We start from the raw sequence: 17,689 nt of genomic DNA, 5'->3' as shown, positions 1-17,689 counted from the left end.
CAAACAAATGGATTTATTCATGAGAATAAATAAATTTTTAATTGCTACCAATTTTGATGAATGGTTTGATGAGTCGAGCGAAAGAGATAAGTGGTGAGTGCACGTTAAATGGAATTCAACGATTCGATCGAGAATATATATTCATTTGTGTCCTACTCTCAAACAAAAAAAAAAGTGATGACGGTGTTCCATAGTGTTCAAGTTATATTTGAGGCTGTGAGAATGAAAATGGCAATACAGGAATGAACATTCTGAAACGCATCAAGAAAAAAAAATTCGCAAAAATGAATCATGAGTTCTGAATATGCAAAAGTGAAACATGAATTTACATGGGCAGCATAGGAGGTTCATGGTTCACTTTTGCATATTCAGAACTCATGATTCACTTTTGCGATTTTTTTTTTCTTGATGCGGTTCAGAATGTTCATTCCTGTATTGCCATTTTCATTCTCACAGCCTCATTTGATATTCATATGAAATATTCGGTATGTGCTAGTGTGCGAGTGAATAAGGCTGAATGGATGGACGAGACAAAAATGAATTTAAATATAAAAATTTATCATCGATAGTTGATGCATAACTTTGCCGATGTCGAGCTGAGCGCATTGCGTGCACTACATTGATTTTGGTATTTTTTTTTTTAACTTTTTTCTGCCAACACTCGCCACATTGAAAATCCATTGATGAACAAAAATAACGGGAAAGCAAATGTAAGTGAACAGTTAAACTTATTGCAAGCGAAATTTAAATGATAGAATCAAAACCAAAGAGCTCACAAACACACTTACACCAAAAGAAAAATTCAAAGAAATGAATACATGTTCGGTTTGATGTGAATGCAAAGGATTAAATGTGGCATATATACGTTGAAAAATTAGGTGTGAGTACTTGTATGTGCTCTATATTCTGGAGCATGCATATAAACCGGTTAATTCGTTAAAATTTCTCAAGCCAAGCGTTTCATACATTTCCGGTGGTTAAAATGGGTTTCGTCTCTTCGCCGCTTGCACTACTTCCATCTCGCCCCATGCGTTTGCATTCAGAAGTTGTATGGTTTTCAAGTATTGTGTATGAGTGTGTGTTTGTGTGAGCAGTTCTCAATTCGATAACTTTGTACACATTGTTGAGAAAAGTATGGCATTTAATTCCTAACTTATACACTCAATTGTCGTTTACATACACACCACCTGATCACCACCGATAAATAGCCTTTGTTGCGTCTACGCAACACAACACAACCGTATTACCGTTCACTACATTTTATATCAACACATCATTCTGTTTTCGTATTTTTCATTACCCACTCGTTTTTTCTCCTCTCTAGCTTCATTCGTTCGGTGGTTTCTGTTCTTTTTTTTTCTCTCTACTGTGCCCGGTGTCCTTTCTTACTGCTTTTTCTTCCTCTCATAATACACTGCATATTTTACGCGGCACATTCGTTCACTTATCGGAACGGAATGGTGTATAAAATGAATATGTAGAAAAATTTGATTAAAAACCGTATACCGGACAACAACACTGTACAAGCTGCACGGTACACAAGATTGAGAAGTGTTTCAATGCAGTCTGAATGTGTGTGTACACTGTATGTGTGTATTCAGATGTGTACGTATATTTTGCTGCATTTACACGTGAATAAAACCGAACATATGGTGTTTTGTTGTCGTCATTGTCATCATCGTCGACGTCGTTGTCGTTGTCGTTATCGTTGATTTTAAAAGCACACAAAGTGCAATAACAAAAAAAAAAACCCAACGTAAAAACTTGAAAAAAAAAGAGTTTGAGAGCAAACCACCACTGCATTGCTTTGGCCAATGACGAAGAGAAGTCTCTCTGTGTGTTGCCGTTTTTGCGATTTCGCGTAATTTTTTTCCATGTGCATTTTTGCCGCTCTTTTACAACTCCCAACAACAGATTAACCAAGTGCGACACATTTTATGCATATATTTTCACTCTAATTTACAGTGCAAAAATACACACACTATAAATCGTTGCAAAGCAACATTTTACAGTACATGATACATAATTCCTTGGCATTAAATATTCATGGATGAAATTAGTCACTGTTTGTAACAAAATTTTAACGTTTGGCTTTATTAATTTGATCTCGTTGCACATTCACCATTCTCTCTCTATCGTTTGAAAACGAAAAAGTGTATGTGTGTATGTGTGTGTGTTTGCGTAGAAATTTAGCGCCATTGAAGCGGATAACATGTGAAACATACACAACACAATTTCTATTGATATTAGTAGTGCCGGCAGCGATGGTAACGGCAGCTTTCAACTAAATTGACACACATGATATAGACAAAAAAAGGGAACCCAATTAGCAACAACAAAAGCCTCAAAACGAAATGATACACAACTTTGTGTTTCTTTTTCGGGTGACAATTTAAATGTGCTGCTCTAGTAGATGCTATTCGAGATGTGTGTTCGTTTTTTATTTTTCCAGGGCATTTTATGCTCTACATACATGGAGGCCAGGTCGTATTGTCTTCATGGCATATCTTTGGATTCGGTTGTGTTTGCCACTTCGTTAGCATACACATAAATTAAAATGCAAATGCGTTCAACGACAAAACACAAATCGAGCGGAACGATTGAATTTTCTGTGCCGGGGCGGTCGATTTATTTTGCCTGTACACTTTTTTTTTCACCGGCGACGGCAGCATTGTTATTGCTGTTATTTATGTTAAACGCTTCGTTTCGAATTCACCTTACTTTTAAGGCATTGACAGTGTGAAAATACTCAGAGCCAAAATCGAAACGCTTGGGAAATTGTTCAATGCAGAAATACACGACATTTTAATCTCCAAATGTCTTCTGATTGCAAAAGAAAAACTGAAAGAGAGTGAGAGAGAAACTCGATCCTGACACATTCTTACGTATCCAGAAGATCGATATGCATTTTGTTATTTAATACACGATGAGTAAGTCATTCCGAAAAAGGAAAAAAAAAATTGGACACCAAACTACATCTTCATTTGTATTTCCAAAATGACATTGACCTCTTCAGTTCAGACGTTGATTTTTGTTCAAACAAATCGACAATCCGGATAGATTACACTCGCTCTCTCTCTCTCTCTCTCTCTCTCTCTATTCCCATATTGGTTTTCTTTTCGCTCACTTCATGTGAATTAAGTTGCAGGTTGTTGAATATACTTGTTCAACAAATCGACTAAAAATAGAGAAGCACGAAAAATACAAAAAAAAAAAGCGAGGGAAAAATATTATTCTAGGGATCGAGTCGGTGCAACATATGTCTCAATGGTTTACTACTTCATTTCATTCGGTTATTTTTTTCTTTTCCATTTTCTTTCTCTCTCTCTCTTTCTCATTCTTTCTTGTTATTTTCAAATTTCATTTCTATTCTCCTGTTACGATTTTTTTTTCTCGGTGAAATGTTCTTCATTTTTGGTGTGGCTGTAACATATGCGGTGTGGTGCATATTTGTATGTGACTGGGACATGTTCATTTGTAGAATAGTATTTGCGGGAACGGTGTCACCTGTTCCATGCATCGTCCCCCTGTGCCCTCGTTACCAGTCGCATACACACACACACATTGTTTCAGTTTGTAATTTTCATTTGATAATATCCTAGTGATTGCCATTCTTCGAAATCGTTATTAACATTGAAGTGAATTTTCAGTAGAATAGAAAACATTTTACACAATCGTTTTGTGTTTGCCGCCGTACGTATCAAACAAACACATACAGAACTCTAGTTTTAGGGTGCATGTGAAATATCCCAATGTATTGGGCATGTGTCGGTCTATAAATTGTGGCTATTTTGAAATGGTCAAGCAAGTGTTATCATGAAACAACTATTAAATAATTGCAACAACACTCTTTTTTTTCCTGGGGAGGAGAGAAAGAGCGATAGCTTTTGGCTTTTGTATATAACGTGTGCTCGGTTCTGAAGATGGACTCTAATGACCACCACCTTGTCCACTACCCATCGCTAACGCACACTCTATTCTCGGAAATTTACGTAAAATAGAAAATCAACCAATAATGAAAATAGTTTTCACTTAACTAAACCGAATGTTTTACGGGCATGCATACATTATGCATGCGAGAGCGAGTAGTTAGCTGTTATACAATATCTTTGCTAGTGAATGAATGAGTTTACCCAATTCGGACCGTGAATTATTGCACAAATAATGCCAAATTGCATTCAGATTGACTGCATCTAGTTGTGTGTTCGTTTGTATGTGAAAATCCAATGGGTTATTTGACGAGAGAGAGAGAGAGAAAGAGAGAGAGAGAGAGAGAGAGAGAGAGAAAGAGAGAGAGAGAGAGAGGAAGAGACTTCCACTTTCTGTGACGTTCTCACACACTCATTCACAGTGACAAATATACACACACATACACATCGAGCTAATGGAAAAGTTTACAATTGAAATTTCACTTAATGGAATTCGGGATTCAATTTTCCAAAATGTGGCAGTTGAATTAATTGCTTTTGTTTTTGCAAAGACCGATTCGCTGAGTCTATCCATCACATACGATCAGCAAGAACTATGTGGATTTACCGAAGCACATTCGATTTTCAAATCGAGATACGGGCGCCTGGATTATCAAAATTCAATTATTCCAATGGCATCAAATTGCTTATGCGTTTAAGTAATGCCGTTAATCAGTTTGCATATCTACCCAACAGATCTACAAGATGAGCAACAAAAATACTACTCTCGGTATTTCTCCTTTTCTGTACCGCAAATACAAAACCAAATTAAATTTGTCGCTTCGCTTCGAGTTACAAATCAAAAAAATATCTTCAAGTTGAATGTTCTCAAATGTAAAAAATTTGTCTTCAAATAAAATTGTGTGTTGTGTGCGTGTGTTTCTGAGAATGAACAGTTTGAAAGCAATATCTGTACACTTTTAAGTAAATTATGAACTAATTTGTGAAGCATAAACTTTTTCTGCCTCGCGAAAAAGTTGTTCGGTTCACTTTGAAAAACAAAGTTTTCGTTACAAATGAAACTATCACAATCTCACAAAGGCCAAACACAACCAAATGAATGAGAGAAGATGAAATATCTATTTCCTTTGACAGTGCACTCGAAATGCACAAATGAATTAATATCCCCCGACCGACCGACCGAGCGACCGAGCGGGAGAAAGAGATAGGGAGAATGAGATAGAGTAAAAACAAATGCACAGAAAATGAAATAGCATAGAATAAAACAAGCACCGAAAGATATAGATACACGTGTGTCAAATAAAATTGTGTGTAAAAATTTCTTTCAATGTACCCCAATGCTCAGTGTAACATCACACACACACACACACACACACACAGATGAAACATTATGATATACTCTGGCGAATCCATGATAGATATCTTGCATTCAATTTGGCACAATGTTCACACAAATATTTCATACGTGTGAAATGTGCACGAAGAAAAAGTGCATGTGATAAATGAAGATAAAAATGAATTTCGAACATTGACTTCCGATGAACGGGCAACAGAGCCGCGAGATAAAAACCGTTGGTGAGAAGTGCGGGTGTGAGATAGAGTGAAACAGAAGGGAACCAAATGCGTGCTCACGAGAAGCAATGAGTAAAAATAAAGAATTGCTACCATTTTGAACGGAAACTATAGCAACGGTAATGGGAAAAGACGAATTGCAACGCATAGAAAGGTTCATATTTTCAAGTCAATCGCAACAAAATGCAAAGAAATAAATAACAAATGAAGTTGAAATCCATAAAAACCAAACCGAAATGACAACACTGCAACGGTACACGCTTACTTTTTCATACTCGCTTGCTCTCGGAAGAAAAGCTGCTGCAAAAAATAAAAACGGTAAAGAAAACCTGATCCACTACATATACAAACACATGCTGCAGCACAGCAACAACAGTACGATGCAATTTTTTTTCCCTTCTTCTATTCAACTGATGTGGAAAAATAGTGAAAAATTGGCGACACGTTGAGTGCAGCATAAAACAAAAACTGAATGGAAAAAACAACACATAACACAACACAGCACAACACACATTGGAAATAAGTGTGTACGACTTTTGAATGAATATGAAGGACGAGAAGAGTCGAGAAAAATAATTAGTAATGTTATGCCGGCTGGTAAATCGTTTCGATTTATAGCGGTTATAAGCGGCTTGTATTCTCTCTTCCTTTGTGTGGTGAAACGCACGGCCTTTTTCGAAGTACAGCGGCAGCCTAGTTAAAATCGTCATGGCCAGTCCGTGCTCATGAAGAGCAAAGACACACGGGCATTTGTGTTTTTCGTTTTTTTTTTTTTTGGCTCGGTCGAAAATGCAAAGTGCATGCAATTGCAACGAATCCAGTAAATTGGCATTGTAAAAACACAAAACGTTTTCCCGTGATTTCCCGTAACAAAAGCCCGAATGCAGCAGCGCATTTCCTATGGTGGTGCATTGCATTCTACCATTTGCATCGGAATAATAATGAAAATAGCGATCGACAAAAAGCTATACAAAACACACACTCTCTCACAACAGCGAAAAGAAAACAACAAGCGAGAAAGGCGTAGCGACCGAAAGAAAAACACAAACAAGAAAATGGCCATAATGAATAGATCGTGCGACAGCGGTGGTTGTGACAAACAAAGCTCGAGTGCCAAACGCACACGACAACCAAACAATGTATAATCATCTCTGGGGTTTTTTTTTGATGTGTATGCGCGCGCGAGTGCGCTCGCGTCGGGAAAATGTAAACGCTCTTTTATTCTTTCATTAAGACTCTGTAATTTCTCGGAGCTTCAAAAATGTGGCCATGGCTGGCTGTCGCACTCGTCAAACAGCAGCTTCAATGCGTTTCGACGTAACGTGATAAGCGCGCGCAAAAATCTTTGTGTGCACAATTCCATCGACGGTAGACTCAGCGCAATCAAAGTGAACTGTACAATACACTGAACTGCGGGAGTTTTGCTCACTCTTATGGTAGTGCTAGTGCATGCCATACCATTTTTTATGCATATGTGATAAGAATAATCACGAATACAAAGCACAGAAATCAACGAACTTCACTCGACTCTGAAATGGAATGAAAAACTGAATCGAGAACACGGAGTAGAGCAAAAAAAACCGCAACAATACGAACAGAAGGAAAGAAACAACAACAACAACGGTAGCAACACAATTTTCGTGGAGGAAATGACATAGATAGAATTCAACGAGCAAAAGATAATCGGGCTCTCTCTCGCGCGATCGAGAAAGCATTTTAGCATTGCTACAAATCTGCGAAAGAAGAAGAAGACAACGTGGAAAAATCTAACGAAACAAAACCACAAATATGAACTAATAAAGAGTGGTGGGATGATTAAGCAACAGCAACAACGAAAAAAAAGAAGATATTGTGTATAAAATAAACGTGGAAACGAATAACTTGGATTATTCACGTGCATAGCAGAGAGAAAAAAAAAATGCTGTGGGAAATTTTCGCTATAGTTCGTTGTCTCTCGGTTAGCGATGGCTGGTATTTTCAGAGCAAGAGCGCGCGAGAGAGAGCAAAAGCTCTGGCTACCATACATAATACACAATGCCTACGAGTTGAATCAACACCAAAAAAGAAATCCACATGCATATGATGGCTGCGTGTGTTACACGGCCATAAACTGTGTTTGATAAGAATCGAAACAAACATACACGCACACACACATACACATCATCGGCACACTCATGAACCGAATGAAGACGAACCAAAAATGAACTGTTTTTTTTTTATTTGTTTCTTGTTTTTTTAATGAATTTCGCCTATGCTCTACCGCGAACGTTGTCATTCTGGCAAAAATCATTCTCGGTTTTTCGATTCGTCTCACTTAATATCAAAATGACATACAACGTGATTCTTTCCGGATCCACTTGTTTCGCACATGAAGACACATTCTCTCGGTGTTGCTGGCATCAACTTTGTGCTACTGTGTGCCGCGATGCTGATGCTAATGCTTTGCATTCGGTATTTTGACCCGAATACCGTAATTTGAACTTCATTTTTGTAGCAAATCAAATGCAAACAGAAAGCATTTCGTTTTTTTTTCCATGCACATCTACATTGGTTAGTTCATTCTGCATGAAAATTCAACAACAAAAAATGTTCCATAAAAAATGGATTGCATTACAAGTGCGAGTAAAATCGTGAAAAAAAAAATACATATGCAAAATCATCGCTAAATTTTAAATCTTCAATTTTACTATTTTCATATATAGAACAAGTGTTGGAACTACACACTTTTCTCCATAAATCAAGTTTCGATTATGAATTCAACGCGTTTTTTTCTCCTTCATTTTTGCTCCGGGATCAAAAGTTGATAATTTGCAAAAAGTTCTTTTTGTCTTTTGTGATGGAAATGAAAAATTGGGCGAGAGAATGAAGTGCATCGGCGAGAAGAAAAAAAAAAGCGCAACGAGAAACCATGCAATTCATGGATTATCCACTTCGTAGACCAGAAAAATGCGCAGCAAATAAAAACAGCAACCGCGTTTTTATTCAACGGAGTCTTGTTATAATTTTTTTTTCAGCTTCAGGCCATTGAAATTGTTTCAAATTTTGAGTTTACGATTTGTTTAAGTTTCGACAGCATTTACAGTATTTCCCAAACGATTGGTCGAAACTATCAAGTGCACTCTGCGTTCTTCGGGATCATAACTGTCGAAAGATATCGGCAAACTTCCACTGAAAAGCGGGTTCGTCTGAGCGATATTCGGTGTTCATGAGATTGAGTGTTGCAAAAGTTTTGTTTGAACTGAAATGCGTTCAAGTGTTCATTTTAAGGTATTGATTTATTTATTGGTGAACCATGGCAGGCGTAAGACCATCTCTTTGATTGGTAATCGAGAAGGTGGCGCATCTTGGTTTAGTATCGTTCAGCCGAGTGTATACATGTTTTCCGAAATTTTAGAAACATTCGCAAATTGATTAAGATTCCATTCGACCAAAGATTAATTGAACTAAATTAAATTACATCCCCAAGTCAGCTCTAATGAATGTCCATGCTCTTCTCGGTTTATGTGAAACACATGAATAAATCCGATAAATTTAATGCTTTTACCCAATGAATACCAGCATAAAATGGTCTGGCTTGTATGTTTGGCATTCGAAATAATCGGCTTGATTTCCTGTGAAATCATAAGTTTCAGTTTCACAAATAATAAATGCAATTATACACGCTTCAATGAGACTGTGATTCGGTTTCAATGCGTTTTAATGGCTTTAAAATACGAATTTCATTTTTGTGAAGTAGGTGTTTGAATAAATTCCACCTCCTTCTTCGTGTTTTTCTTCTTCTTCTTATGCTTGTTGCAGAATGCGCTTTCTTTTTAAGTGGCTCAATGCAGGTTGAGCGTCGTCGGAAATTCAAAATTGCTGGTGATCATTTTCTTTGCGCCCATTTCAAACGCGATGAGATGGCGTGGAATAATTATAGTTAGCTAATTCGCATACGTGTAAAATGGTAGTTTACGCCATCTCAAAAGCAGCGGAGAACGGATTTGGAGGCAACCAAAGTAGACTTTTCAAGTGCAATGTCACTGTGCTCGCGAGTATACGAAAGAACAAAAGGTCTCTCTCTCTCTCGCTGACTTTGGCAAAAATAATGGTAAATCAACGGTTTGCAGCGTCATTGTCGAGTAACGCATCAGCACCTCTTCTATTTATTATGAGGCAAACAAGAAACTTTGTAAAAATGATGATGGCGGAGTGGTAGTGGTAAGAAGAGAAAAGCACACAGCACCCACACACACGGGAAAAAAAACCAGCGAGTAAAAGTAAATCTATTGAAATGCCTTTGTTTTGTGGTGGATGCAATGGCGCCGAGCTCGCATACACCACCAGAAATATGTATTCTTTGTTTTACATAAATAATCAACAAATATTGTACAAACTAGCTCGCGAGCTGCTTATTTTTACATTTTGGGAGTTTTTCATCGTAGTTTACCGCGCTGCTGTTGGTGTTGCATTGTGAGAGAGGAGAAAAAAGAACGATCAAATGTGAAAGCGGATGTGAATGAATAAAACAAAAATTGTTGGAATATTCAGCATTCAGTTGTTGTTGTTGGTTGTTTGTTTTTTTTTTTATTCATTCTCTAAACTTCCCATGGGGATGCATCCATCGAGCCAAATGACACGTTCACACCGAGCTCAACTTTGGTTCAATGGGAATGCAAAGCACAAATTCTAACATACAGAATACACACACACATAACACCGAAGACTCAAACAATGTGTATTAAATATTTCTATTATTCCGGCACCTATGCGATGCACACAGATAGAAGAAGAGAGAGAGAGAGAGATGGGATAACATACAGCAGATGCACACAACAGCAGTAGCATTTTCAAAGCATTCAATGACAATTAAATGAATTATGCCGATAATAAATGTGTGTCACACATAATAATTGCGATAAAGAAACAAACTTTTTCAAAACTCACTTCACGCAACGATAACACTAAATTGTGCCAATTTTTCACTAGGCCCTTTTTCGCTCTACCGCCCTGTCTCCATCTCTCCGTTTCTCTCTCTATCTTTCTCTCTCTCTCTCTTTCCGTCTCTCTCTCTCTTTCCGTCTCTCTCTCTCTCTCTCTCGCTCTTTCTCTCGCTCTAATACTCAAAGAGTGTTTTTCAAAAGCATTTGGTACTTCAAATTGTTCCAAAGTTCAAATGGAAGCCGTATCAAAAGTGAATATCAGGCGCTAGCCTAAATTCAATTCAATGTAATAACATCAAATACTCGAGTATTGTGTGATGTTCCTCAGCCGATTTTCCATTTCGAATTGTAAACAAATTGAATCGACATAACCGACCATCACAACACTCAGCCCAGGTTTTCTGCGGCAAAATGTTGCGAAGCGCAAACTATGGCATTAATTGAAAAAGCGTTAAGTGGATACAATGTTGCGATCGCATCGTATTGTATTTTACATAGTCGAAATGGTGAAATGTGACGAGACACAGCGTCAAACCAAAATTCGAAAACAACTGCACATTGTGATGAAATAACGAATGAGCGGGTGCGCGAGACACAAAACATGAAGCATATACACACTCTAATGAAAGTGTTACAAGTGTAGACGACAATAATAATGCTAATACGGTTGTGTCGTTCGGAAACAATGAAAAATATGGGAAATGTTCACGGTCATTAGTGAAAACCAATAACCAGTCAAATGGAAATCTCGTGCGTTCGTGCATAGAGACAATGAGGTTTTATTTTGTGTGTTGTCGTTTTGTTTTCTCCTTCTGATGACACGAAAATAGTTCAAATCGTGTGAACATAATATCATCAATAAGATTCATAATATCTTTTTTATTCTGTCTTGTTCATGAATTTGGTTGTTTATGTTTCGATTTCATTGGAAAGACACGATGGAATAAAAGTGAGTGTCGCAAATGATTCATTTGAAATGAATCGATAAAAATTTAAAAAAAAAGAGCATCGAAACGCAGCAGCGGCTGTTTCGCTGCCGCTGGTCGAATTCAATTAAATTAAACTAATTACCTATTTCGCAATGAATTCCGTGAAGTAATCCAATTAGCGTTAAAATTACAGCTACAAATCTATGCTGACTAATCGATTTTGGGTGATAGTGGTGCTGGTGCAGCATTTTTGCTGTAATGCTCATCATTTTTTTTTTGTCTGCTGCTTCTGCTTGCTTTTTTCGTTCGTTCGTCCACACACTCTGTGTGCTGCTGTTGTTCAGTCTTATGTCGCTGCTAATACTCGATGCGCTGTGTTGTCGCTCCGTGTCAAGTCTTTGTCTTCTCTAATTTGCCGTTGAGTATGTATATTTCAACTTCACTTTTCTTTGTTAGGTTACTTGTTTTTCTTGTTTTTCTTTTTGACTCGATTTTCTTTCCCTTTTTTTGTCATGCGTTTTGATGTCACAGTCTTTCATTCGTTTTTTATTTCTCACATTGATTAAATTTTTGGAGAAAACAACACATTTTCCCTTTTGATTTACTCACACATACGCGCAAGGGCGGGCGGGCGTCAATTTTCATGCAAATACGTAATGCACTCACATTACTCGGGCATTTTATTTTCGTTGCGCGTTTATTTCTGTTATCAAAACACTCACTCGATGCTCTATCTCCGTACGTGTTTGTGTATGTATATATTGAATGTGGCGAAATGCTTACAATAAATTCAGGTGCATCCAAAGATATTGCACACTCCAATGTTGCCACAAATCGAATTTTGCACGTTCAACACTCTGTTCCGGTGGCGATGGCGACGGCAGCGACAGAAGCTGTGCGGATGCTCTTTTTTTTTGCTATTCACCAAATGCATGCAAAATACATATCCGACCATCGAGAAGCGTGCTCTTAGTCAATGTTGCATTTTCGGCGGGGACACATTCACACTCGTTCTACACTCAATCAACGGCATTTTCTGTGACATACACGTTCTTAGCTCGTTACCGGAAAAACACAAATATACGATAGCGCTAGCGCATACACACCCCGGGTAGAAATACACACACAAACACACACACACACACACACTCACGTACACTTTTATTTATCTTGCACTGTTTTTCTCTCACTTGCCTTCTTTTTCCCTGGCACTTGTTCGGTCGGCGTGATCCAAAGCAAATGCAACAATTTAATTCCGTTTCTTTTCCATTTGAAAAGTTGTGTGTCAATTTTTCGTTCGTTGCTTGTTGTTGTTGTCGGCTGTCCGCTTTGAATTCACAATTTGTCTAGTGTGCTCACGATTCGAATTTCAAATACATCGCAACACAAATGTTCATGGGCGAGCGCTCACCGGCGCGCAAACAAATACACAGTCACACTAACACTAGCCAATGCAAAAAAAAACTTTGCTCACACACAATTTTATCAAATGGATTGCCTTAAAAGTCTTTTGACATAGAATGAAATGCAATATGCACGATGCACTCGCTTCGTTTCAGCTTGTCTCATTCTTCTTGCTTTATTCGCATGCGTAGCTACATTTCGATGCGAATACTCGCGGTGTTATTGTGTGTTGATTCAACAGAGCCAAGAAAAATCTGCGAAATAGAAACAAGGGAACAATATGAAACAAGAAAAGAGAGATAATTATTTCAAATTAGTTTATGTTTTATGCGTAAAATGAGCAACACTATAGCATAGTTTGTCTTTAAATCACAATTGACGCCGAAATGCGTGTCAGTATTTTGTGCTATGGTTGATCTGTCGATGCTTATTGAAGTCGAATCAACGCTGTTAGCTTGGACATAACATTTTTTTCTGTCACTCGCTCACTTCATTTCGAGTGCTAAATACACCTTTGACCGAAATTTTAAATTCGAAACAGACTTTGATTTCGGCAATTGTATTCAATGTATGCCATTGAATGAGTGGCTGTTGAAATGCACGATCCAAACGCACAGAACAATTGCCTCCCGAAAATGAAATGCCACCAAATCAGAAGCGATTGCTATGGCCTTTCCCACACTCACAATCAGATTCGTAATTGTTGTCGTCATCGTCGTCGTTGTCGTTCGTAATTTTCTCTCGCTCGTTTTCTTGTTACGGCTACAGGCATGAGGGCAAACGAAACAAATGCCAAAAAAAGCCCTTGAACAAGATCAACATGAAAATTCGGCGTTAATACAAAGCAACATTTTTTTTTCTTCTTCAAATCGAAACGCAATCATTAAACGCAAATAAACAAACGAAAAATTATACAAACAAAGAGTGAGGGAGAGGGAGAGAGAGGAAAAAAGAACGCACCAATTTTGAGAAAAAATTATGATGAAAAAAGAAATAAATATTTAAAAAAAAAAGAGACCATTAAAAAAGTAACATCGTAAAAATGTTGAGTTCATCGGAAAGGAAATGAATGATTGCTCATAATTTGTGAGTGTTTGTGTTTGTGCGTTTCGTATTTAATCCACGCGTGGCAAAGATCTTGTGGTGCGCTCATTCTTTCCTTATTTTTTTTTTTTCTTTCTTTTCTCTCATTTCGCGACGATCTTTCTCTCGCATTGTCCGAAATATCATCTTTCTTTCTCTATTTTTAACACGTCATTGGTCTGTCGTTGTCGTGTGGCTCTTTTCTCTGTCCACTCCAATGTTTTGTGATGTGCGGCGTCCCGCAAAAATTCTAATTTTAACATTTTTACACAACAAATTTCGAAAAAAAAAAATTCCATCGTCCCAATTTAATTTTATTATTATTATTGTGGCCGCGTTGTAAATTTCAATTCAAATGAAGCACAATTTGTTTCAACTTATTCAACGCTGTGTTTTTTTTTTCCACACAGAACGAACTATACAAACAATATGTCTCACTTGGGGCATCTTTTTCGAAACAAAAACAAAAAATGAAGGAAAAGAGAAATTTTGGGGGAGCAAGTGTTGCATTCAACTGGTACATATCAGTGGCACTACATTTTGTTGTTGTTGCTATTGTTGGCCGTAGCTCTCTTTTGCTGCATTCGCATGATAGCCGTTACATTCGAAATCCCCGTTGTGATTGATGATATTGGAAACGGAGCAAAAAAATTCGTGGGCACATTGAAATGGAAAACAGACTGTCGAACGATTATAAATACGAAAAAATGTATACAGAGATCAAATAACCTTCAATAATACGATGCAGCCCAAGTGAATATCGATGAGAAAAAAACGCACAACGGAAAATCGAACGAAGAAAAATAGGAAAAATATTTGGACTATTTGTAAAACAATTTGACGTTGAATGCACGCTCGATGTACTTGATTCGGTACACAAACACACACACACACACACATCTCTAACGAAATCGAACGCTGACAACGATGGCTATGATTGAATTTGAGAGCTGTTTTTAAAGCATCGCATTTTTGTGTTGTTGTTCTGCGTTCGTTTTTCGCGCATACGCGACGCGTTTGATCGCCGAACGATTCACAAATATTTTTGGTGCCAGTCGCTCTTTTTTGTTCGTCGTTCAATCGCGGCGTACAGAACAGAGATGAAGGGAAAAAAGCGGTTTTACTTTTAGTAGCCGAAATGTTATGGCATGCAAATACAGATAGATACGCTGACACAACAGTAGGCACACGGAAAATGGGATACGCACACGTTTTGCACACTGTGACAACGAAGATATGATCAGACATAGAAAATTTTACGCTAAATATTTATAGAATTGTTGGGATTATTTTGGTCGATTACAGTTGGTCGCGGACACAAACGGCAGAATAACATAAATACACACATAGTGTGTGTGCGTGCGCGCGGAAAACCACTGAAAAAAAAATCCCCAACAAACTCACTCTCGAGCATCAATGCACCATTGCAATCGTTTCTCTTTTCTTTTTTTTTTTTTCAAAGTCACACTCAAAACAACGTAATCCATGGGGTTCAAAACCCCGCGCATTTAAATAAAATAAAGGCAAAAAATAACGGAAAAAGAATAAACAAACACACAAACGTACACAATTGCGTTGCAGTTTAATTGTTGTGAAAACAACTCGCCAAAAAAAATAGAGTCGTTTATTCGCAGAAATGAGATTAAAAAAAAAACAAAACTAATCACTCCGGATGGACCGAATATTCACGATCGCTAGGATAAAATCGGCGAGAACGCGATCTGTCTGTCTGTTGATGTTGTTGGTTTCACCGTGGTGGCCGGTTCGGAAAAACTGAATCAATAAAAATTCAAAAAAATATATGCTGTTTAAATTGCGAAGCACGCTAATCCGTGTGCGTCTCCGTCGAATCGTTATTATGATTTGAATCGGTCGTTGGTGAGTGCAGTGTAGCACAGGCTCGATTCATACATACACCATGCGCGCGCGCGCTCGCTCGCTCGCTCGATCCGAATATTATATGTGGAATATATACACAGAGAGCGGCTGTTCGCCGTTTTTTTCCCTCGACACACAAAGCACAGGCAATTGTTAAGAAGGTGTAGTAGCATAAGTGATATAGTTGCCGTTTACCAGCCGCGAACGGCAAATGCTTACATTTGTTTTCGTTTGTATTTGAGTTTGTTGTCGGTGTGTGAGTGAGTGCGAGTGCGAGTGGATGTGTGACTGTTGCCGTTCTGTTCGTATATTTTCATTTGTCCGTTGTTTATTTCTTTTTAACCATATTTTTTTTGCTTGATCGTGCATTTGCTGTTATTTTTCCCTATTTTTCTCTCGTTGGTTATAGGTTGTGTTTTCTCTCTCTCACTCTCTCTCTCTCTCTCTCTCTCGTCGTCTTCTCTTTGCGTCTCTACGTTCATTGTGTCGTTTGTTCAGGTTGTAACTACACGTTTGTTCTTTTTTTTTCTCTGTCTTTTTCATTATTATTGTATTGGGCTTTGGCTTTGGCTTGTACTGAATATTCATTTTTTTTTTGTTAATTTTGTTATTTTTTCACACGCGCAACCGTCAAACACAGCCAAGCAAGTCAAGCACACACACACACACACACACACACATACATCCACTCCTCGCACGCAGTTAAAATTCAATTGTCTCACACGCAAAAAAAGAGACCCCGCTACCAGTCGAGTCATCGTCGTCGTCGTCGAATGGAACCATAATAATCCAAAGGGAATGAAACAGAAACAAAAATTACACACATAAATATTGTCTTCATTTCATCTATTTCTTTATGTCGTTTTGTTGGCTCGATTAGAACACACGGTTGAACTATCTTCGCATGTAATTGTCTATGTTTGTCTACGTCGCCGACGATTCTTTTTTTCTTTTCTTTCTTTCTCTTTCTTCACCCTATTTTCCGTGTAGCATCGACTTTTGTTTCAATTTATTGTACGATCTCGACACAAAGCACTAAATTAAAATGAATAAACATCATCATTTTCGTTGCTGCTCATTTGTTTCCACCTTTTGGCGATGCTTGATGAGCGCAATTATGAGTTCAAAGAGAGTTCACAGTCTTTGGATTTTGATAAGATTTTTTTTTCTCGTTACTTTCGGATAGATGCCCCAAAAATGGTTGATCGCGGTAATGGTATTGAATTGGGTTATAAATTGCACCAAATTTTGAAGAACTGCAGCGAAAAGAATGTTTGAATATGCAAGCGGTTTTTTTTTCTCTCCGCGGTGAATGTAAACAAAATAAAATTTAAAGACTTTTACCGAGTGAAGGAACAAGAAAATCAGCGAAAAGAATTCCGCTCTTAACGAGAGCGTTATTATTTCATTTAAATGAGGTAATCGAAATAGAATTAGCGCGTCACGTCATCGCCGTTGGTTGCCTGCATTTATTTATGTGGATTTTTGTTTGAAATTTGTTCGAAACCAAAATCAAACAGAAGCGCCAAATGCACGCCGCACTCTAGTTTCATTCAGTTTCAATCGCATATTCTCCCCGAGAAAAAAAAACACATGCTTCTCACCAATGACCGCCACCGTCGCCTGCTTCGGCCGTCGAGTGAAACAGAAAAACGCGCGCACATATTAGAGATTAATTATTATAAAATGAGTGAATGATATGAATAGCATATGAAAGAACGAAGGAAAATGAAGGAAATATAAAAAAAAAGAATAATCGGGCAAAGTGTACGGATGCGTGAACCATGTGTAAGGAGCCGTGTGCGTGTGAATGTATTTCGATACATACACATGTACACCGTATGAGCAAGTGGTGTGTTGGTGCTCGTTTATTTTGTCCGTTTTTTTTTTTTTAATTTCTCTCTGTATTTTGCGCTGGGATATGACAGCGGGTCATCCAAGCGAAACAATATCGCGATGATGAGGTAAACAA

General features: G+C 37.8%; 1 protein-coding gene across 3 annotated transcripts in view; it reads right to left on the bottom strand.

Moving 5' to 3' along the window:
* Nucleotides 1-16,082, bottom strand: part of LOC129576383 (uncharacterized) — a 53,920-nt gene extending 37,838 nt beyond the window's left edge. The window contains exons 1-2 of one of the 3 annotated variants that reach the window (XM_055461381.1): nt 15,937-16,082; nt 11,495-13,010 (exon numbers count right to left, since the gene is read on the bottom strand). In XM_055461381.1, the coding sequence (XP_055317356.1) occupies nt 11,495-11,621 (127 nt within the window). In that variant the 5' untranslated portion in view covers nt 11,622-13,010; nt 15,937-16,082. Of the gene's footprint in view, nt 1-11,494; nt 13,011-15,405; nt 15,812-15,936 lie in introns of those variants that run through there. The other 2 variants (XM_055461382.1, XM_055461383.1) reach the window with 2 other exon arrangements.
* Between the last annotated feature and the right edge of the window lie 1,607 nt (nt 16,083-17,689).

This window comes from Sitodiplosis mosellana, unplaced genomic scaffold, assembly GCF_009176505.1.
Source record: "Sitodiplosis mosellana isolate CC-2019 unplaced genomic scaffold, AAFC_SMos_1.0 Smas_scaffold_6181, whole genome shotgun sequence".
Lineage (NCBI taxonomy): Eukaryota > Metazoa > Arthropoda > Insecta > Diptera > Cecidomyiidae > Sitodiplosis > Sitodiplosis mosellana.
This window is presented reverse-complemented; position numbering and strand designations above follow the sequence as displayed.